General features: G+C 42.9%; 1 protein-coding gene across 1 annotated transcript; it reads right to left on the bottom strand.

The window, feature by feature from the left end:
* Positions 1 to 1,159: 1,159 nt before the first annotated feature.
* Positions 1,160 to 24,027, bottom strand: LOC138283006 (zinc finger protein 850-like). Its single transcript, XM_069221117.1, has 2 exons — positions 23,916 to 24,027; positions 1,160 to 13,283 (listed from the first exon to the last, which is right to left on the bottom strand). The coding sequence occupies exon 2, from the start codon at positions 12,621 to 12,623 to the stop codon at positions 10,845 to 10,847; it is 1,779 nt and encodes a 592-aa protein (XP_069077218.1). The 5' UTR covers positions 12,624 to 13,283; positions 23,916 to 24,027; the 3' UTR covers positions 1,160 to 10,844.
* Positions 24,028 to 24,369: the final 342 nt, after the last annotated feature.

Raw genomic sequence — 24,369 nt, forward strand, 5'->3', positions numbered from 1 at the left:
GTGAAGGAGGTGATGGTGTTCTAGATCTAAGTAGCGTGCTTGCGGAGTGATTGGATGCTGAGCAAGAGGCAGTGAAGCAGAAGCAGTCATGGTTTACATGGTTGGTATGGTGATGGTCGCTGTGTGTGTGGGTGCTCCGGTGTTGCAGGAGAAGAGACAGTGCTGGCAGATAAAAGGTCCTACCTTGATCATGGAGCAGTGCAGCAGCAGTTGTTGCAGAGTCTGGGGTCCACGGCTAGGAGCTCAGTGTCAGTGCATCGGCATGTTATGGAAAAACTGTGCGCATTCCAGGCACTGATGGGTGCACACGGGCTTGCCTTTGGACCACCCTTGGCACGCCCACAGCACACACCCGCTATGGGGCTGTGCTGCAGCCTCCATTAAGTGGGACCTGGGAGGAGGGAGAGGCGCTGGGAGGCGATGGGCGGGTCCTGTGTGGGAGGGAAGTTGGAAGGAGTTGTGGCAAGAAAAAGCAGCTGGAAAAATGTCAGGAAAGTGAAAAGGCGGAGAACCAACAGAAATTAATAAAGATAGTCCAAAACTAAACAAGTTAAACAAGATTAAACAAAGATGAGTTAAACAAAGTTGAGCACAATAAGACAATAACAAAGTGAACAATTCAGTAATCAGGAAGGCAGCGAAGCATCAAGGGGGGGGAGATGTCACAAAGGGCCTACTCAATGGAGCCACACTGCGACCTCCATTAAGTTGGTCCTGGGAGGGGCGCTGGGCAGGGCCTGCGAACGCAGGAAGTGGGAAGTGGATGTGCCTGGAAAAAGAGTCATTAAAAAGAGCTGGAAAGTGAGCAGGCATGGAAAAAACTGAAATTAACAAACGCAGTAAAAAACTAAACAAGTGTGTCGTAGTTGGACTCTCGCTCCTAGTCGAGACTGCTGGTTTAGGGATGACAGCACTTTTATATGTAGTCAACTAGGCAAATCCTACAACAAGCCGCAACTGTCTGTCGGCGAAATCCTCCTGGCTCAGAAGCAGTACCTCACCAAAACCCAAACAGTAAAAGGTGATTTCTTGCAGCTTTTACGCATGGACTCTAGAATGCGACTTCTCAGGGGAGTCGTGGTTAAACGGAGATTACCGTTTTCTCATGTTAGTAATAAGTCTCAGTCACACATGGAAAATAAAGGAGATGCAGTAAAGTTTTCAATAGGTTTATTAAAAAGGCTGCAGTCTACAGTGAAATGCATAAGCTGCAATGATTATAATAAAGAACAACGCAAGAAGCAGCATTGTAAAGATAAGAGTTGTGAATACAAAGACCCCCACCATCTTGCAATAATCATGAAATATAAAATATCCCTAAAATCCTAGGTTGGAGAAACTAATCTCTATCCTAAGGAGAGCTAGGTGTGTTAGACCTAATCTGCCATTACCAGGTCAATGAGATGCACCCCACAACCCTTGTTACCTTGGAATGAGGTCTCTAGATGAGAATCCGTGGTGACACGAAGGCTGGGTCTGCATCAAAGCGACAGGCAGCACAGATGGCGTAAATAGCACCTAGTAGGAATCCCTCTCATAACCTTGTCTGCATGGGATGCATTTATACAGATCTTGTAGGACACCTGATGCAGGTATGTTCACAAACAATAGATAAGAATGCATGCCTGGGGCAGCAATTGTATAAACAATTCCCTTCCAAAGTACATTATGTTCCCGTCACGCATAAGTGGGGAAGGGACATGCTGTGAATACCTACGTATCTCACTTAACTTTGACACTGATAGTGACGTCGTCACAGAGTGGCACTGATAACGTAGAATCAAAACATTTCACTAGCTATAAACATAGCAGCCATTTTGAAAGAAATAATTTAATAAATAGGCTAAGATAGAGCAAGCTAAGAAGGTTAAAAGTCACTAGGTGTCGGGGGCACAGGCCTGCAAGCCAGAAGGCTAAGCTCAACTCCTGATTCCCATTTTAACTAAATAGGATCCACTACAAGTGAAACAAGATTAATGAAAGAGGAGTTAAACAAGTTTTAGCACAATAACAAAATGAACAATTCCGTAACCAGGGAGACAGCGAAGCAGGAGGGGGGAGCTGCCACGAAGGATCTGCTCAGTGGGGCCACGTAGCGGCCTCCATTGAGTAGGTCCTGGGAGGAGGCAGGGGTGCTGGGAGGCAGTAGGCAGGGCCTGCGAGGGCAGGATGCGCGAGGGAGATGTGGCAGGAAAAATGGCGGAAAGAAACAAGTTGAACAAGATTAAACAAAGAGAAGTTAAACAAGGTTGAGCACAATGACATAATAACAAAGTGAACTATTCAGTAACCAGCGAGGCAGCGGAGGAGCAAAGGGGAGAGCTGTCACAAAGCTGTTACCACCTAAAACATGAAGTATTTGATGCTTTTGAAGCATTTTTGCCACCTTTATGTTTCAGAGAAATGGCATCAATAGTTCAGACAGCATTTACCATCACTGCAGAAGACACTGCATTGCACTCTTGAGTTATGAGCTTATTGGAAATTATGGGACGTTCAATGCTCTTTGCAATGTCCATGACTTCTTTAAGAGTGTGATCTCTACAAGATAGAAGTGTCTCTTGAATATTTTGTGAAAAACAACTGTAGCAAAATGGGGTTTAAATGTACACATCAAAAGCAATCCCAAAATAGCACGTAGAGGCAAAAATGCTGAAGTGCTGAAATGTACAGTTTCCTCTGGGTTCTGCCTACTTTTGAAGAAATCGAAATGTTGCAAAAGAAAGCTGGGTTGGCTCTTCAAAACATTTTTGTTAAAGGCTGGCAACGGCTTCAGCATACTTGCACCAATTGTCAGATAATCCATGTGGAGCATTCACAACGGGAAGATTGTCAAAATGTTGCTGCCCCTCTTGACCAAGGTGGCTGAAAAGTAATGCTGCTTTACGTTTAGGTTCAAAATCTTCGCCATCCACGGCAACTTGAAATATTTCAAACATACCTATCCATGACTTCCACTTCATGGGTGGTTTCCCAGGATGTTGTAGGAATGGGGTAATTTGGACTAAGAGATGAGTAAAAGCCATCTTTATCCCCTTAACTGCTGGACCTCTGCCCCGCCTTGTGCTAACCCTCCACCCCAGCCCTTTTTTGGCTATTTAGGGTAGTTCGCACTTGGGGTGCCATAACTTTATTTCCACACAAGGTACCCATACCAAATTTGCGTCGTCCCTTTTCAACATCCTGGGGAGTCTGAAGGTACTCAGTGTTTATGCGTTCCCCTGGAGGTGGCCTAGAAAATAGGCAAAGTATTGCAAAATTGTAAGCTTTTTTAATGAAAACTAAGAAAAAAAAACATGCTCTAGATAAAAGAGTCTATTTGTTTACCCTGAAAATAGCACCAACAAATGATTTGTTATACTAAAGTCGCCATCTTACCAGCTTTCAGGAACATGCAGAGCGAAATCAAAAAACCTAATTTTGTACTACAGTTTTGGCATTTTTTAAAGAGGTAATTCATTTTTCATATTTTTTGTGCTCTCAACCTTCTTCCAGTTTGTGGTGGAAACCAATATGAAACCCATGGGTAATCCAGGAAAGCAAAATTTCGGAAAAGTAGACAATATTCTTAATTCAGCAAGAGGTCATGTGTGGAGATCCCTCAAGGTTTTCCCAAGGAAAATAAATGTTGACGTAAAGAAATATTGAAAATGAATAGGAAAAAACATCCATTTGTGACGTTTTCATCTATGTATGTTTTTTGACATGATGAACAATTTACAAAAGCAATATACTATTACGTCAGCTAGACCCTTCTGGTTGTGAGGATATATAGGGTTTGTGGGTGCTCATAGAACTGAAGGTACCCAGAACCAACAACTGAGCTGCATTATATATTGTTTTTTATTGTGTTCACAACCTGTACGGTGAAATATGTAAAGTGAAAAATGGGTATCAAGGTAACCTATGTATTTGTGAAATGGGCACAAGATATGGAGTTTAGAAGCAGTGGTTATTTGCACATCTCTGAATTTGTGCGTACCTGTGCTAGCATAGATTCGGAGGGTATTGTTCAAAACGTCTTCTTTATTATACAATGGCTTACATTTGAAAAAGCACAAATGCAGCAAAATCTAATTGGTAATAACAAATGTTGGACTATTCTATACTCCCACAAGTCTCACAATAAAATGGTACCTCACTTATGTGGGTAGGCCTAGTGACTGTGTCCCCGCATATTCCAGATCTCTCCATCACAGAAATGTGAGAAAAATGTGTGTTTGTGAGGTATGCTGGTCCAATTCTGTGAATGTGTTTCAGGAGGCTGAAAGAGCTCTGGATGGGGAGTCAGTGAAGCTGACTGAGGTCCAGGGTGTGTGTGTTGAGATGTTGAGGGAGGAGGCTGCCTGCTGTGTTCTGTATGGCTTTGAGTAATTCCCATTGTTGAGTGAAGACGTAAATCAGTATCGGAGCGAGTACGGCTCCAATGGGTTTGAATCCGTAGGTGAAGATGAAGTGATGACGTGTGTCTGTACTACCTTTACTCTCTGCCTTCTACTGATGCAATAGCCCTGTCAAAGCACACCTAGCCTAAGCTTTTCTTACCCGTTCATGTCTCTGTCCTCATCAGAGTCCTAACTAATCCTGTAACTTGCCAAGTGAACCTGTACTAACTCCTTCCATCGCTAGCTATTTGAAGCTCAAGAAAACATGTTTTTCATGCACCTTCAGCGCATCCACTGTGCTAAGTCCAACTCCTTCCAGTCTGTGGATGCAAGTTGCGAGTGTCTAAGAATTCCTCCGACGCCTACATTCCTCAAACTGGAAGAGCATATCTACCTTTGAAAGTAAGGCAAACATGCTGGGGAATAATGCCTAAGGTCCCTAAAGTAATATGCCAAATAAATGTCTGTTGGGACTCATTCACTAACACTTCTAATTTTGCTTTGAAAGTGTGAATACTACAATATTAACTTGTATCATAATAAAACTTATTGAAAAAGGGTACGGGACACAATATCTTGTATGATGATGATTTTCACATTTTTAGTATAAGGACAATATACATTTCATTATGTATCCAAATTAATGCAGACGATGCATTTATTTTTTATTATTAAGATTTTTATAGAGCGCACGGCTACTCAGCCGAGTGTCCCAGCACAGTACTCAGACAGTGAACAAATATATATATATATATATATATATATGTAACAGCAAACAAGACACTGAACAGGTCATAAGGTTGCATAGGATTTTATATCAAATAAATGTAAGTGGAGATGCTGTCTGTTCACATATGGTATCTCCTGGCGAATAATAACAAAAGTTAAGTTCAAAGGGAATCTTATTGATTATTTTTTTCAAATGCCCATATTGAGCATGTAAAATATCACCAGCTGTTGGTTTTCTAAACATTAATGGCACTAACTTTCCTTCATCCACACACAATTGTAAATCCAAAAAGCATACAGCTCTTTTGCAAAGTAATATTGACTGAAATGTCATGTAAATGTTTGTGAAAGGCCTCAAGAACTTTGGTTGTGCCCTTCCAAATAATAAAAATATAATCAATATATATCTCCCCCAAAAAACAAGCTTGTCATTGTTATTGCATGGGCTAACCTTTTATAAAATATGATAAAGGGAACTTGAAGTAAATCATTAAGCTTAAAATAGGTGATTGTGGCAATCCTACCAGAAAAACTAGTATGTTTTATTACCTCCAACCATGTGGTGATGGCTTGGCAGGAACCTGTTCTCAGTATAAATAGGCAGCCAAAACAGAAGGTCAGTTTCATTCTCCTTCATGGCACTGCACTGGTATTAGTGGTGAGATTGGTCACTCTTTCTAATGTAGGTGAGGTCTCGTAGGCATGAGTGTACGGTTCAGCTCACATTGGCATGAGATGGCTTTGATTCCATTCACAGGTGACTGCATGTGGTGTATATTGTGAGAGGGCAATCAACGTTTATGTATGGCGTGTTTTGAGTTTTGGTTTGTTTTTACATGTACATATTGATTTATTAATATAAGGCATTTATTATATTGTAGAGAAACAACTGTTGTAATTAATTCCTTCATGACACGTTGTCCTGAGGATGGTCTCAGGGATTGTTTGAGCCGCGGGAGATCGAAACGTCAACCACAGACCTTCATGACGAAACTCATCTAGTTTCTGCAACAATATTTCATGAAGGATTCTGACTGCATGTGTGGCATCAGACAGGACTGATTAATTATTAACTGTTCTTTGTATTAGATAGTCAGGGGTTGGTGCCCTCCTTGTGTCCCCTAGATGTAGAGGTAGTGGGACTGGAGTAGGTTACCTGTGCTTGTATACATGATTAATCAGTGCTGTTTTTGCTGCTATAATTTCTTGTATAAACTGGATGAGCATATACAATTAATTCATTTTATATCACTGTGTATGTAGATTTATTCAAATATGGAATTGGTCCATACTTGGATTAGAACATTAAATGCTGATATTCATCTATATTGAGTGAGGTATCAAAATGAGTCCTCCTTCAAAATTTGTTACATTGAAATTCAATACATACCATGAATGGAAATGTGATGTGTATCTGTATTAGCAATAAGTGATAAGTGATGCGCCATACAGGATTAAATAGTCATATCCTAGGATAAATTAAAATGTAGGTGTTAATTTTGGTAGCATTCAGAGTAATTAACACAACTTTATTGTATAAAATGTTACTCAATATTTAAGTTGTAGAGTAAATTATTTTATGCTATGGATGAAATAATGTTTACCATAAATTACTGAAATATGTTTTTTTCTAATTTGACAGCCCTGAAGAAGCAATTTTGTGGTGAAACATGGGGTGGGTGTTGTGGTATCAAAGTGTACATTATATTGACGTGTGCGAATTTATGAAAAGGAAGAGGTTCAAATAGTGAAGTTATCGGTAATCTTTGACATGAAGAGACAATTGGAATAATAAAAAGAATAAGACATGGAAGATTGACAACATGTTATTTTGCACTATATTTTACTCTCATTTTCTCAGATCATGCAAATATTTTGCATGGTCACATATCATACACGGGTGGGATAACCAGTGATCTGAAAGCCTGAAGTGCCAGGGATAATAATCTGTTACCCAAATATTAATTATTTTGTTTCAAAGATGCTGAGGTTTACCAGCCTTAGAACACTGATGGTTACTATGTATATTCCAATCGCATAATTTTACGCTCCCTGAGAAACCAGCATCCTGTGCATAAGGCCCCTGACCTATCTAAGGAACATGTTCATCACAATCATCTACGAGGGAGAAATGATTATTTGTATCCAGAAATCCAGAACAACACCTGCTTAAGCAGCTGCCATTAGGGAACACAATCCGCGAATTCTCTCTAGTTGCAAAGGATTGACGTGAAACACTTCACTCTAATTTCTAGGATAGTTACAATGTAAATCCAGATCTTGATAAAGACAAACTTGACTGTCCATCAGGCTACCATCTTAACACACCAGGCAATGCTGATGTTTTAACAGGTTTACGTCAGTGCCTAAATTCAAACACAATTGAAAGAATAAAACTCTCCTCAATTTGATAAACTGTGTTGGCAGTCAAAAGTGAGAGGAAATCTACTTTAGATATTTCTCACTCTTCATTGTTGTTCATAAAACGAACCGCTTTTATATCCTATGATGTAACGTCAGACAATTCAGGGATGTGCTCAAACAGGGGGAGACGCTTTGCAAAATTTAGAGGGCAAAGTTTTCAGGTTTTTTCCCCTTATGGAGAATGTTGAACACCAAAGTAAGTGGCCATGTTGTTCTTGAATCAGTTTGTACGCTCTACATGGGGTTTGATGACTTAAGACTTTATCAATATGCAACATTAGCTTGTGTGTCTGATTGTTTTTCTTTTGGCTGGAAGAGCTCATCCCCTTCTCTCCAGACACGTTTTGAGTTGATTTTTGATCATCCAAGTTCTTTCCCTTTCGGTTGTAACTTTCAGAGTGCCATCGCCTCTGTGATTCCTCTCAATAAAATGGCACCGAGAACTGTTGGCATAACACATTCTTTATGCTTTCTTTTCCCTTTCACTGTTTGAGTGGAGTTTTTTTTTCTTCTTTTTCCTTTGCCCCTTCTGATGTAATTTTCTCTGATTTCATCAATAAGGCAGGTTAACATCTGAGGCAAGGTTCAGTTGCCCAATGTTTTGAAGTTTACGTTTAAGCAGCATTGGCCAGTAAGAGATTCATTACGTCTTATTTCCTCCTAAATCATTATTAACTAAATCATCTAAGGCCACATTGGTATCTGGAACATGGTCTTCTACCAAATTTTTTGACAAGTCATTATGCAAGTTTTCAAGAATCTCGTTCACTGGTCTTATAAAAATGAATAAGCAAAATGTTCACCTTTTAGAATTCTTCAGTTAAATTGTGATGTAGAAATGTATGGGTCTGTTGATTTTTATCTACTACAACCAGTACTTCAAAAATACCTATTAGAGTTCCTTGCATAAGCATATTACATTCAGTAAGGCACAAGACATTGTTGGGTTTATATTTTCACCTGTTGACAAAAATGAGGGAGACATTTCTTCACCAAGACTCCATTTATCGTGACTCCGTGTGGCATCTACTATAATTTCTTGTGCTTTGCACATCATAGAATCTTCTACTTCAGTGATGTTCTAAAGCCTGAGGCTGCTGAGTCAGGGATATCCATCCTGTTTTGGCCCCCTTAAGTCAACACTTGCTTTTGCAGATTATCTACTGTGATACTTTGCTGAATCGTATTTCCATCTTTGACCGGGAGGAAATGCTTGAATACAAATTTTCTTATGGAATCTGATAGAGGAGATCTAATATCTTTACCTTTTAGAAGTGAACTGATATTTCCAGATTTATCTTCCCTATTCACCTGAGAAATATAAATCCCTATATGTTGCTTGGGAACTCTTCCTTGACCTTTAGACCCAATACAAATCTTATTAGACCATAATATTTGAGTGATTACTTGTGCTTTCTTCATTTCCATTTCTCAAACACCTATTTAGAAGTCAATAATAATCTACCCTGATAACATTAATGTGTAACACTTGAAAATTGAAGGATTATGTCACAGCACTCACAGGGCCACAAGCCACATTGAAGCCACCTTCACTGTATTATTTGCTCCCCACAACCCCACCACACTTCTACCACCACGACCAAACACCCCTGCTTGGAAATTAATAAGGGTGGCTACCCAACCTAAAAAAACAATTCAGGGTATGGTTGACCTCAAAGTAGGGGAGGAGGAAGTCTACACACCAGGGGCACAAGAGTCTCTTCTGTGGCCCTATTGTCTCATATAAACCTTAACTAATAATCAGCTCTCTGATGGAGGGCACAGGCTACTCTTCTCCATTTGATCTCCAAAAAGATATGACAGATGGGTGCACCACCACACTCCTTGCTACCACAGCAACTATTCACCTCACCATACTCCCTTAAATGAGGGACAGCACTCCTGTGTGCCAAAAAGACAATCACCAAATCTCTATCTCCAATGGCTTTTCTCCATATGCCATTGTGGCGCAGCCTATGTAAAAATAGAGAGGACCCAAATCCCTTCTGAAGCTCCATAACTGATGTCATCTTGCTCGGCACACTGACAAGCAAAGGGCTGAGAATCTTGCAGACCACGTCAAATAGCACAATGAGCATCTACTGACCTCTGTCACAAACCACATCAAAAACCACAAGGACCAGGGTAACTTTAATGGGCAATACAAATGTCCTCGCATAGGAACACTCCTGGGCATCACAAGAAAAAATACACTACCTTTCCACCGGTCTCGTCCAAGGTTTGCAACTCCCAGTCTTTGGCACTAACCAAGTGGCTGGACCAATGCCGCCCGGCAGCAGATGAGGGGCGAGAACAGTACAGATGAATGGGCGAGAATGGTGTTTCCCCTCCTTGGAGCTCACCACTTCGTGGGTCTTTGTCCTAAAAGACCTCCGGCACAGCACCAGCTCAATCTCCAGTAAAAACTGCAAGCGTCTCCTGCTCCTGTCACATGACCGCAAGTCCTAGGACAGAGCAATCGATTCAGTGCTGTGCAGTGGCCTTACGATGAACTTTAACTGAAGTAAGGCATCATCTCCTCATGTCATATTAAAAAAATTATTTGCATTTCATTTCCTGATGTCTTAGCTTCCTGCCCATGACAATTTTCTGCCTTTACTAGTTGTAATAATGTATTCTTTTAGGAAGCCACTTTCAAAATTTCTAAGTTCCATCACTTTATTACTTCTGATAATTTTTAAATAACTCCTGTTTGTAACACTTTTAATCATGATTTGAGATTGGACAAGAAACAAGTTTCCGGACTGCATTTCGCTTGGAGAGATTACTTTCCAAAATAACCTTAATTCATTATGTTGCAATAATTCAGGGAATACTATAGACTGTCATCGATGAATCAGCTTGATAGTAAATTCAGTTTGAACAATTTGTTTCTTTAAAATCACCAAACTGCATCTCTCACTGAAGCGTTTTCCATATTCTGTGCAGTGGTAGGGTTTCTCATCAGTATGGATTTTCTGATATATGAACATTTTGCTTGTTTGAGTGAAGCCTTCTTTAAATTATGGGTCCATATAGGGTTTCGAAGCAGTGTGCATTTTTCTCACAATTCCTACATTTGGATCCTCCAATGCTGTTAAAGAGTTGTCCTTTGAGTGAAGCTTTTCCCACATTCTGTGCATTTATATGGTTTCTCCCCTGGGTAGGTTATCTGATGTCTGATAGTGTGCTGTTCGGATTAAAGCATTAACCACATTCAATGCACTCATTAGGTTTCTCACAAGTGTGGATTCTTTGGTGCACCAACAAACTGTAAGTATTGTTCAATCTTTTACCACATTCTGTTCACTGTAAAGGTTTCTCATCTGTATGAATTTTATGATGTCTTAACAGTGTGCTTTTCGCAAGAAAGCTTTTTTCACACTTTGTACACTGATAGGGTTTCTCACCAGTGTGGATTCTTTGATGTCTTAAGAAACCAGGTTTATGAATGAAGCCTCTACCACATTCAGTACACTGATAGTGTTTCTCACCAGTATGGACTTTCTGATGCTTCACTAATGTTCCCTTTGCAATGAATCTTTTTCCACATTCTGTACAGTCATATGGTTTCTCACCAGTATGGACTCTATGATGTATTGACAGATAGTGAGTATTATTGAATCTTTTACCACATTCTGTACACTGAAAAGGTTTCTCACCAGTATGAATACTCTGATGTCTTAACAGTGTGATCTTTAGAGTGAAGTGTTTTCCACATTCTGTACACACAAAGGGTTTTTCACCAGTATGGATTCTCTGATGATTCCCCAGTCTCTGCTTCTCACTAAAGCGTTTTCCACATTCTGTGCACCAATAGCGTTTCTCATTAGTATGGGTTCTCTGATGTATCAACAGTCCTCTCTTCACAGAAAAGCTTTTTTCACATTTTGTACAGTGATAAGGTTTCTCGCCAGTATGGATTCTGTGATGTTTCAATAGCTGACTCTTCTCAGTGAAGCTTTTCCCACATTCTGTACATTGATAAGGTTTCACACCAGTATGGATGATCTGATGTATGAGCAGTTTGGTTCTCTGTGGGAAGCTTTTCCCACATTCAGTACACCGATAGGGTTTCTCACCAGTGTGGATTCTTTGATGTCTTAACATACCTGATTTATAAGTAAAACTTCTCCCACATTCAGTACACTGATAGCGTTTTTCACCAGTATGGACTCTTTGGTGCTTCACCAGTTCTCCCCTCTCAATAAATCTTTTTCCACATTCTGTACACTCGTAGGATGTCTCACCAGTATGGATTCTCTGATGTACCAAAAGCCGTCTCTTATGAGAAAAGGTTTTCTCACATTCTGTACATGGAAATGGTTTCTCACCAGTATGGACTCTCTGATGTAGCAAAAGCCTTCTCTTCTGAGTAAAGCTTTTCTCACATTCTGTACATGGATATGGTTTCTCACCAGTGTGAATTTTTTGATGTACCAACAAATTGTATTTATTAGCAAAGCTTTTCCCACATTCGGTGCAATTATATGGTTTCTCACCAGTATGGACTCTCTGATGTACCAACAAATGGTATCTTTTAACAAAGCTTTTTTCACATTCTGTACACTCAAAGGGATTCTCACCAGTATGGAGTCTCTGATGTACAAGCAAGTTGTATCTTTTAACAAAGCTTTTCCCACATTCTGTACACTGATAAGGATTCTCACCAGTATGGATTCTCTGATGTGCCAACAAGTTGTATCTATTAACAAAGTTTTTTCCACATTCTGTACACTGATAGGGATTCTCACTGGTATGGATTCTCTGGTGTGACAACAGTGTGCTCTTTATACGGAAGCCTTCTCCGCATTCTGTACACTGAAAGGGTTTTTCACCAGTATGGATTCTCTGATGCTGCAACAGGTTGTACTTCACACTGTAGCTTTTGCCACACTCAGCACAGTGGTAGGGTTTCTCACCAGTATGGATTATCTGATGTACAAGTAGTGCACTTGTCTGAGTGAAGCTTTTGCCACATTCTGTACACCGATAGGGATTCTCACCAGTATGGATTTTCTGATGCCTCATCAGTCTCTTTGGCTCAGTGAAACTTTTCTCACATTCCATACACTGGTATGACATACACTCTGAACAAACTTTTTGATGTCTGTGCAGAAAAGAGCCCGTATTGTAGCTTTTCTCATATCGACGTAGAGTGCTATGACGTCTCCCATATACACTTTCTCTGGAAATTCAACAGGTTTCTTTGGCGAGTCAAGCTTTTGTAATCCTCCTAACAATGGTGTAGTTTCTCCAGAATATGGGTATTCTGATGCGTGCCCTAGTTTGACATTAGAATGAATTGATTTCACACTCTGGGCACCGATGTGCTTCAGTCTCATATGGTTCATCTGATGCATGTACAGCTACGAGTTCTGAGTGAGGCTTTTTTCAGACTCTGTACACAAGTATGGTTTCTCGCCAGAACACAACCTCTGAGGTACATGTAAATGCAAGCCCTAAGCAAAATACTTCTCACTCTGTAGAATGTTAAAGATTATTCATAGTACGGAACTTTGAATTGTCCATAAAGATGAGCTCTGTATGAAGTTCTTGCTCAAGCTAGTTCACTGTTTTCCCCCAGAACATATTGTAGGGTGTGTGTATGTATATACAGACCCAGCTTCCAAGTGGATGTTTTCTCAGACTCTTCAAACTAATACAAATATTCCTTCTGGTAATGCTGCTCAGGACTTTTTGGGTGCTGGTGAACTGCAGGTTTGTTCATCAATTCCTTTGATTCTGTGAATGAGAAAAAAATGTCTGTGAGGTTGCCACAGCCAGGTGACTATAAGACAGAAAATTGAGGTCTGAACTCACAGTTAGAGCCTAAAAGTAGAATACAGTGTCCTAGTTGGAAATGGTGAATTAGTCGGTTAGGTGGGCACTGTCGCGATTCATAAATGCTGATCACAACGGCCCAGTTTCAAGATACAGCCTCTGGAAGTCTGGTGCCCCATGAACATGACACTTAATTGGTTTTCAGATCAACTTTAGCGCCAGTTCTCGCTTAACTTGACAACGAACTATAAGGACCAGTTGACCCTGTGTACAGTCCCTCCATTTGTTCAGCCCACAAGTAGCAAATAACTGGAAGCACAGTTGGAAGGATGCCAGGCCCTGGTCGACTTTATGAACTACCATTTCATAAAGCAAGGAATTTTTGAAAAATTCTCTGAGCGCATTAGCAGTACTTCAATACCATCAAAGGAGCTATCTCATATTGTTTCCAAACTACAATATATTAAGACAAGTCAGTACCATCCTATCCCGCCAGGGCTGCTAAGTCAGAATATTTGATTCAATTTTGAAAATAACATTTCAAAAATCCAAATAGACATTTCCCCCCCTTGTAATCCTGGATAATTATGCAAGACAAGCCTCACCTCCGAACATGCTATTAAAATCTGAGCCAATGGCAGAAGTCTAGCTAATGATATTTCGCCTCCAGTATCCCATAAGGATTTCATCCCAGTAAACACCATCAAACGCCTGAATATTTTTTATTCCCCAAACAAGAGCTGCTTTGACTACTTCATAGTTGGTAGCTCTGTACATTTGTAAATCTTTTAAAACTACTAAAATCAGGTTTCAATCTTACTTGTGCCAGACACTGTTTGTAGTGCATTTTAAATCACAAAAAGGGTGCAATTTAAGTGACTGCAAACTGACTAGTGTCTAAATACACTTAAAATGGAATGCACTTTAGAACTTTCTTGACACACCGAACACCACAGTTGATCAAAAACAAGCAATGTGTTTTACAGTTTAAAGGCAATATGACGCATGATGGTATTCCCCAATTTTTTACAGTGGTATTTTGGAAGTCCACAGGGCACCACATGGTACTTAAGAAACAAACTACTTATCTTCAGTAATGATCCTTCTGGTGGATACTCTGTCTGCAGATTCCTCACCTCCTAAATCTCTTCCAGTTGCCAGACTGGATGTGGAAAAGTTGGAATAGTTCTCCTGTGCCACCAGGTGGCACCACAATCTGAACTGACTCAGGTACCTCCTGGACAGGCCTGGCCTGGGGTGCTGACACCAGTTCCCATCCTTTATTCTACACACTATGGTGAAAAGAACCAACGTGGGATCTTATTTTTTTCACTTTTATCATTCATTGAGCCAGGACCACTGAAAGCATGAATTGAACAAAATGTTACACTTCTCCTGATATCCCAAAACATCCCTTACCTCATCTCCAAAGCACACCTCTGGACAATTCATTACATATGTACAGATAATCCACTCATAGGCCTACATTCCTTCATAGCATTGTTCAGCAGGTACGCAATACATGCAGCTCATGTTTTTAGGGCCTGGCCTCGGGTTCAGTTTTCTCAAATGTTCTTGGAGGTCACAGCTTTTCACCAAATTTAGAATCCGGTCTTTAACTCACAGTAGATTGTTCTCATGCCGACACAGTCCTACCCTGTCTTTTGCCATCAGTAGTGATTACTGTGCATCCCCAGCTATCAACCTTCCCTGGTCCTTTAGGATTCCCGCAACCACAATTTTTTCAACTGTATTGATCTCATCATCTCAAAATGCCTGTATCCCAGAGCATAGCCACACCAGAACTACAAAATCAGCCACTCGAACTAATATTGAACACGCCTGTCAGTGGTGTCTGCATACATGTGTTATAGCCCTTGCGGAGTACAATACTTTCAATGTAAGCCACCAGATTTTACCCTCCATAACCTTCAATGCACCAAGTACCAGCAGAGTGTTTTCCACCCGGTAATTACATCTATGAACAGACCGGCAGAGGTCCTCAGTATTGCACTGTAAGTAATGCAGGTGGCCTGTGCTTGGAGTCACTTGGATCACATCCCGTAGAGTAAGGGGGCTCCATGCACTAGACCCAATCCATTAGTGCTTGGCAGAAGCACTTTACAAGCCTATTTTCAGAGTGCAGGGTAGCAAGAGTGCCTTGTACTCATTCAACATATCAGACTTTCCTGTACAGTTTTCACCGAGTGTGACCTTTATCTTGTGACATTTTGTGGGATTAGGCAGCCACCTAGACTTGGTCCCATATTATGCAGCGACATCCACAAGAGCTGCACTTTTATTGACTTTTAATCGAAGACGTACGAATCCTGCAATATTCAGTTCACAACATAAGCACTTTACCAGCATCTTTGTACAGCTGGTGGTGAAGGGAATCAAATCTTGATTTTCCAATCTTGCACAATGACCCAAAAGAATAGCTTAACTATAATATAATATTTCTTTTTGGGTTTAGGCACATCTCATCTTAGCTTTCACCTTATCTACCTAATAGTGGGGACATGTTTTTATTGCACTGCATTATTAGGGAGATGAGGAGTCATAAGCTTGAGATGAATCCCTTATTTCTTAATTGGTGTTGATATAATGTTTATTTTTGTTCATGTTTCTGATTTGCTTGTGTTTTACAGCACCTGTGTTATGTGTTTTATATTGTATGGGTTAAATTTGTAAGCTGAAACAACAAGGTTAATAATGATGACAAAGTAGAGAAACAGTTTTGCCTGCCACCTTCATCATAATGGCCTTAACCAAAGTCTCAAACGTCACGCGTTGTACGGGAAAGCTGGCAAAACAGAAGCAAGTTTGTATTTGATCTTCTAATTCAGAAAAGCATCCAGGATCTCTCAGCCCCCTCCTTTGTTCTTGTACTGTTCTAGCAATACAGCTCTGTCCTAAATGACAAAATCCCCAATATGTGTTATTTCAAGTTTCCGAAGTAGAGGGAGATGTCTTTGTTCATATGTGATTGACATCCCAGGAAAGTTCACACACAGCTCAACTTACCATGAACCAACTATTTATCTCTCTCCTCGCCAACAAGACTTTACCTATTGTAACACCATTGACTCCAGCCGGAGAATCCAGTGTTCATTCCACCAGGTCACATGAACAAATCTCTACTTCCTCAAACCAGCAGGATGCGTAATGTACCTGTGGCACTGGGAAATATATCTGAAAATCGGAGCCGCCCATGGAATAAGGTTCTATAATAGAATCCAAATTAGCCTTAGTTCCCCGCCAACCCATACTAACCTAGTACAAGTGCACTGCAGTCAGCAAAAATATTCACCAAAAAAATGTTGAGTTATTTTTAGTGTCATTACTTCCTGTAAACCAGTAAAGTACAACGTAAAGTATTGCTGCTAATGATCGGTTTACTGGTTCCCACATAAAGTGGCTCGATAAGGTGTGTTCTAAATGCAATGAACTGAGAACAGATTCCACCAATTCTTCCATGTTCCCTGCCTGTCTGTTTCTTTTCATTGATTCCACAGAATGGATATTGTTCTCCTGGGATATTTCTTCCAGGTCTTCTACTTTTGCATGAACATGCAGCATTTCAGTTTGTGTGTAGAGATGGCAGTGGATGGTCGGCACCCTTTCTTAGATGTGTTTCACTTTACAGCTCAGAATTAGGCCTGGGCTCAGTATTTCACTCCCTAGAATCATGCATTATATAAAAACTCTTTAAGATTCTGCTGAGTTCCTCCAACAGGCAGAACATGCACGGCTCATGCTGCTTGTGCTCCGATTTTAGCACCAGCACAAACTGTACCTTCTACCTGACCACCCGCAATACATGGGCTGCGACTTGATTGTTGCAAAAGCCATTCTCCTCACACCTTTCTTCAGAGATCTAATCGCCAAGTTCTCCCATTGGACCTTGCCTTTTCCACCGGTCTCCTTTTCTACTCAGGGTACACTGGTTTTCGGAAGCAGGCAGGTACTGATGCGCCAGCAACCGAAAGCATATGTATTGGAATCCCTCACCCAGCTAGGAGACTGGCAGGCTTTAGAATCCAGCCTGGTCACAGGCAGACTTGCAGAGTTTCTCCTCCTCACACAAACCAACTGCCTGCTTGACACCTCACAATCTTTGGGGAGGGCCTCAAGCTCCCCTTCTTATAGTTAATTTCCAGACACCAAATGTGATTTACAGTCTAAGTCTTTGAAATTAATGTTGGGGGTCTGCTTCCTTTTGAAGTGCCCTCTCCTCTGCCCTGTCCTTCCTTCAGAAAGCAGCCTGTCACAGCAGGAGCACCTCCACATCTGATAGTCCCACAACACAGGCCATGGCAGTGACAAGAGGTTTACACCAAGATGTCAGCCACAGTGATGTGTGTATCAAAAGGTTACCCAAGGGCCTCAACCCTACTCTTTATGATTCTCTTATCAACCCCATCTCCTTCCTGAGATGTCCCCAGGCACCTTCCCACTGACCTCTTTCTGAATCAAAGAGCATCCTTTGAAGTGTACTGAAGAGCCTGGCTCACCCTTCCACCAGTGTGCACCACTCAGCTCACAGGAATGCAGCAATCCACAAATCTATCTGGGGGATTTCTCTACCTCCCCATTCTCCTACACTTAACCCTTGGCCTCCCAAAATGGACCCCAGAATCTTCATTGTATTGTATCATTCGCAGGTACACATACACCCAGCACATGTATACAATATACACGCACTGCACAGCCCTAGGTTTTCCATGTATTTTAGCATTCACAGGCACATGTGCCCTCAGCAAATGTACATAATACACTGACTGTGCAGCACTACACACCCATCTGTGCAGGCCAAGAGCGAGTTAAGCACATAGCAAAGGAACTTTAAATGACTGCGCCTATAGGCCTTACTCAGGTGGCAGAGATAAAAAAAAAGGCTTGTTCACTCCTATTGAGCCCTACACTGTGGTCCACTACCACTGCACTTGTGCTACTTAAACTCCCGGTAAAGGCAGTAGCTCTCACCAATATGAGGGGAGTGCTTTGGGCACCCCTCCCAAACAAAACAAACCCCACAATCCGTGAGACTGGCCTATGTCATGGTGCACATGCATGATCCATGATCACCCGCGACAACAAAAGTCAGCATCAGTGTTGGACCTGATCCTTTTTGCAGGGTCATCCCCAAACTTGTTGCCTCCTTCCTCCTGTTTTGTCTGGCCTGTTTGTGTTGGCTTTAGGACTCTGGGCGCTTTACCACGGCTAACCAGTGCTAAAGTACATATGCTCTCCGTCTAAATTGTATTGGTGATTGGTTTATCAATGATTGGCAGATTTGATTTACTAGTAAGTCCCATTAAAGTGCACAACAGGTGCCTAGGGCCTGTAATTCAAATGCTACTAGTGGGCCTACAGCACTTGTTGTGCCACCCACATGAGTAGCCCTCTAAACATGTCTCAGACCTGCCACTGCAGTGCCTGTTGGTGCAGTTTTGCACCTCCAATTCGACCTGCCCAAACCTTCCCTTTTACTACATGTAAGTCACCCCTTAGGTAGGCTCAAGGTAGCCCCATGGATGTCCTGATACTGAAATTCTGCCCAATTCGGTTTTCACTATTGCAAGGACTATCTCTCCCATAGATTAACATAAGGGCTGCCTTTAAATATCTTTAAGTGAGGTTTCCCATTGGAAGCAGATAGAGATGTGGAGTTTGGGGTCTCTGAACTCACAATTTAAAAATACTTCTTTTGGTAAAGTTGTTTTTTAGATTGTCTGTTTGAAAATGCCACTTTTAGAAAGTGGGCATTTTCTTGCTTAACCATTCTGTGCCTCTGCTTGGCTGCTGAATCCACGTCTGGTCAGAGTGACAGCTGGGCTATTTGTGAGTTCACTCTAGACAGTGACACCAAGGGAGCTGAGGCGTGTCGTGCATATCCTGATGAGTCCCTGGGCTAGAGTGGAAGGGAGGAGCTGACACCTGCACTTGAAAGGGCTGTGCATGCCCTCACACAATACAGACTCCAACCCCCCAAGAGTGTGTCTGGGGCAGGCAAGAGGCAGGACAAAGACTAGACCTTGCTGTATATCCTGCTTGTGAAGATTCTCCAAGGGCTTGGACTGTGATTGCCTCCTCTTAAGAAGCCTCAGTGACATTAAAGACTCATCTGCCAGCACCTGGGCTCTCTTGCTGAGACCCCTGACTTGCCAAGTGGTGCCACATCCAGTGCCTGGGCCCCCAGGAGGAGAAGTTGGCAGAACCACAGGGAAAATCCACGCACCAGAGCTGAGCAGCTGAAAAATGGATGCAGCGCCTGCACTGCAGCTGAAAAATCGACACAGCGCCGGTGAAATCGACACGTTGCCAGCTCAGTGCGGATTGATCACTGCCATGTGTCAGGATTTTCCACGAATCGTCCCTGGGTGTCAAAATCTTCAACATCACCGCACCGACCCAGAGGATGCTTGTCTGGAAACAGATGCACTGCTTACCCGGCAGAGAAAGAATCACTGCATGGCCTAATTTGTGAGTAAGGAATCGACGCATCGTTTGCTTTTCTGACGCACACTCGCCCGTACGGCTTTATTTTTTACACAAACTAGGTACTTTGTGCTAAAACAACACATCCATTGATCTTTATGGATTAAGCCGCTTATCACTTTAAAATTAATTTCTTTGCTACTCTAAGTTGGATTTTTGTCATTTTGGTCTTTTTTGATTTAGATAAATATTGGCGGCTATCTTTCAAAACTGGTGTGGAATAATTTTGTGGTGTTTTCAATGTTACTGTATGTGTTTGTGTAAGTACTTTATACATTGCCTCTGACATAAGACTAACTGCTTGTGCCAAGCTACTAAGGGGTGAACAGAGGTTATCTGAGCTGTGTATCTCCCTTACCCTGACTGGACTGAGGGCCCCTACTTGGACAAGGTATAAACTGACTGCCAACAAGAGACCCTATTTCTAACAATCAGGTATCCAGACATCATTACTGTTAGGGCACATGTCCATCACTATGCAAGGGACCTTTCAGTCCCAACAACAGGATTCCTGTCTCCACTCTGCCTTAGTATAGTGTGTCACAGCATTCAGCTCTGCAACTCCCTCTTGTTCAGTAGCGAACTTCTCTGCTTCATCCACCTGGTTGTGCCATCAAGCCTCACTGCATTAGAACTGCAGTTTCTCTATGCAACCTCCCATAGCAGGCTTCACAGTTTCACAGCCTCGCTTTCGTGAATCCTACAGGCAGCCGAACTCTGGTCTCATAGCGGGCCTTCTGTTACTTTTCTTGACACATCTCACCCCCACCTGCCACCAGTTTTCTACACCCCCTGCATTGATAGGATCCCAGGAGTCCTACAGGCCACATCTTGTTTTCAGGCTTTTTTGTGGGGAACCCAACCCTTCTCCAGATGAACCGGATCAGTACTACAGCCACTCTGCTAAATATGGGATAAAGATGCCAGGATTTTAAAAGGACAATGACTCTATGGTGTGGTTCAGCTAAGAGTGCCTGTCTTGAACTGTGGCAGGACACTAGCACCTCCAACTTGGAAACTGAGCGGGTCAGTGAGAAATCTGATGGAAGATTATCCACCAAAATGACTTATCAAAGGCAAGGAAAGTCCTTCTCAAGGATGCTTCCACCTCAGGACTTCTAATCTCTTGAATCAATACGAAAGCAGTATCTCCAAGAAGTGTGTCTGAAGAAATTATCAGATCAAGAAGCCTGGCAACAAACATGTCCATGGATTCAGATTTCAGAACTGAGGCAGTAGTGCCTGATAATTATGTGAATAGAGGCTCATGTCACTGACAAACCAGTACAGGAAATAACCCTGGACATTGTCGAAGAAGCAGCCTTTCCTTTGGTGAAATGGACCCTGATGTTTTCATGGAAAGCCCACTTTGCAAGAATGTAGAAGTATTGGCCACTGGATGATAGAGTGGGACATTGTGTGGTTCTACATAGCCTTGTATTTCTTGAAGCTGAGAAAGCCAAGTCAGCTAGATGATATTTTTGTATCCTGTCAGTGTAAAAACTGTAACCCTTTGCAGACTCCAAATGGTGCAGTCTCTTCCTACTCAAGAGGACATAGAGGAAGAGATAACATAGCCAAGGTAATGGATTGTCGGATGTGAAATAGAGACTGCATCTTTGGTAGGAAGCATGCCCTCACACAAAGTACAAGCTTGTATGGGAAGAGAGAAGTAAAAGATTGAGGTACAGACAAGGTCTGCAGCTCATTAACAGCAGAACTGATCGTAAGAAGACATTCTTAAATGTGAGGGGTCTCAAGTGGCAACTGTGCATAAGCTCAAACGGGCAATCCATCAATAGAGCACCAAGTTAAGATCCGACTGTGGAGTGATAAAGAATAGGGAAACATGAGTGTCAACCTTGACAAGAAAGGTATCAGAATAGGTGACTTAACCAAGGATGCATGAAATGGCTAGAAAGAAAAGCCGAAAGAGCCAACACATAAACCTTACCAGGACCAACAGCAAAGCACAACTCTTAAAACAAATATGTTGGGAGTGGAGAGATGTTTCAACTTACTTCTCAAAAATAAAACATGACCAACTGACAGAGTAAACAGTCTTGGTTGATAAATGGCGCATAGACAGGATGACGTCCACTACTTTAAAAGTAAACGAAGAGAGCTTGGATTGCCCTCCTCAGTCTCCACGCAAAAAGGTGGAAAGCTTTCTTTTTCAAGGCCTCTACATTTCAGTAACCGCGCACATGCCTATTCTGACATCACAACACTTTACAATTTGAGATCATTTCAAATCAATGTTTCACATGCAAATGATTTAATAAGCACTTTCCAATTTGTGGCAATTTAAAAAAAGAACACTGATTGAACATATTACTATCAAAAGTATAATACAGAGTCAGCACACTGGTCACACTATGCAGTGACCAATTCATAATTTTGTAGAAGTGAGACGCTCCTCAATGAGTATCCATATTCCTAATCAGGGCCCTGCCACATCTCAGACATGATTCATCTTTCTCATTGGCGATATCCAGGCACGTACTCATGCATGTCAGCACCTCATCTCTTAGTGATGCTGCGTCTCTCTCCTCAGTAATATCCAAACATACTCCCTCTCAGGATCGGTGCCCCATATCTCTGTGAAGCTTCATCCCTCTTGTGAAACATTTCTCACTACACACCACTCAGATGATTTGCTGCCTTAACCATCAGTTATGTGCTGTATAACTTCCTCTGCATGTCCACCCTCTTCTATCACCCCACTCATTGAAACCCACACACCCTCACTTTGTGTCTCGTGAGGCATATTCCAGACCTCTCATCTCTCCAGACTTTAGTGTAGTCAATCTTCAGATCATTGTTCAGCTACTCCTTGATCCACTAGCATTCTTCAGCACTGGTGGTAAAGCCACTGTAATTACACACTGAGGCTGCACAGGGAGAGTGGGGGGAGTTCAGAGGAGCACTGAGACTTCAGGGGGGGGGTCAGAAGAGTGCAGGGGGTCAGAAGAGCTCAGAGGCTGCAGGACACTCAGAGGAGCACTGAAGCCGCAGGGGGCTCAGAGGAGCACTGAGGCTCCAAGGAGCACGGGGGAGCATTTAGGCTGCAGGAGGCCTGAGAAGCTCAGAGGCTGCGGGACTCTCAAAGGAGCTCAAAGGCTGCAGGGGGAGCAGAGAGGAGCACTGAGGCTGCAAGGGGCTCAGAGGAGCACAGAGGCTGCAAGGAGCTCAGAGGAGCACAGAGGCTGCAAGGGGCTCAGAGGCTGCAAGGGGCTCAGAGGAGCACAGAGGCTGCAAGGGGCTCAGAGGAGCACAGAGGCTGCAAGGGGCTCAGAGGAGCACAGAGGCTGCAAGGGGCTCAGAGGAGCACAGAGGCTGCAAGGGGCTCAGAGGAGCACAGAGGCTGCAAGGGGCTCAGAGGAGCACAGAGGCTGCAAGGGGCTCAGAGGAGCACCGAAGCCGCAGGGGGGCTCAGAGGAGCACCGAAGCCGCAGGGGGGCTCAGAGGAGCACTGAGACTGTAGGAGCTCAGAGGAGCACTGAGGCTGCAAGGAACACAGGGGAGCGTTTAGGCTGCTGGGGGTCAGAAGAGTTCAGGAGCTGCAGGGGGTCAGAGGAGTACTAAGGCTGCAGGGGGTCAGAGGAGTATCGAGGCTGGAGGAGGCTCAGAGGAGCCCTGGGGCTGCAGGGGGCTCATAGGAGCACTGAGAAAGCAGGAGGTAAGAGGAGCACTGAGGCTGCAGGGGGCTCAGAGGAGCACTGAGGCTGCAGCTGGAGCTCAGAAGTACACTGAGGCTGCAGGGGGCTCAGAGAGGCACTGAAACTGCAGGGGCGGCCCTGCCAAGTTTTCCAGGTCCATGGGTGATGCACAGCAACGGTTTGGGATTTTACTTTGAATTCTGGGACATGTAGTTATTGCATTAGAAAACAAGCCTACAAGTGCCACAGTTCAAAGGAAAAATCATGAACTGGAGCAGCGCATTACGCCTGGACCTTGGAATCTTGGCAGCTATGCAGGGGGCTCAAAGGTACCAGCACAGACTCAGGGGTGCACTGAGCGCTTTGAAGCAAGCCGTGTCTATGAAGCAGGTGAGACTGCCTACGGGATGACAGACAGGGCACTAACCTTAGGGGCTACAGGACCAACACTGACCGGAGAAATTGGATCACCAAGTAGATGAACTGATCCCCGACCGGCCCGTCCTGCATGTGAACTTCCTACACTCCACCTCGAGACGAGGACAGAAGTGATAGACATAGAGAGCGGACTGAAGGAGGCGCTGCACGAATTATCCCGTTTAAAGATGGTCGCCCACAGAACTCCAGGAACTAGCTGCAGCCAATGAAAACTTCTCCTGGCGCCATCTTGGAGCAGGACAGAGCCTCTTACAGAGAATGATGCTAAGCCATTGAAAGCTACTCTGGGCGCCATCTTTGAGCGGGACAGGTCACCCTGACAGTGCACCTCTGCTGCCTGCTCAGAGCTCCCCTTCCACATCCAGCAGCAGCACCGCCTCCTCGGACCCCGCCTCCTCCTCCCACGGGCCCCAGTGTCCCCTGCACCTCGGGGGCTGCTGCTG

The sequence above is a fragment of the Pleurodeles waltl genome, chromosome 2_2 (assembly GCF_031143425.1).
Source record: "Pleurodeles waltl isolate 20211129_DDA chromosome 2_2, aPleWal1.hap1.20221129, whole genome shotgun sequence".
Taxonomy (NCBI): Eukaryota; Metazoa; Chordata; class Amphibia; order Caudata; family Salamandridae; genus Pleurodeles; species Pleurodeles waltl.

Excerpts from the sequence above, each read along its gene's own strand:
- LOC138283006 (XM_069221117.1), bottom strand. The coding sequence starts at position 12,623 with ATGTCATACCAGTGTATGGAATGTGAGAAAAGTTTCACTGAGCCAAAG.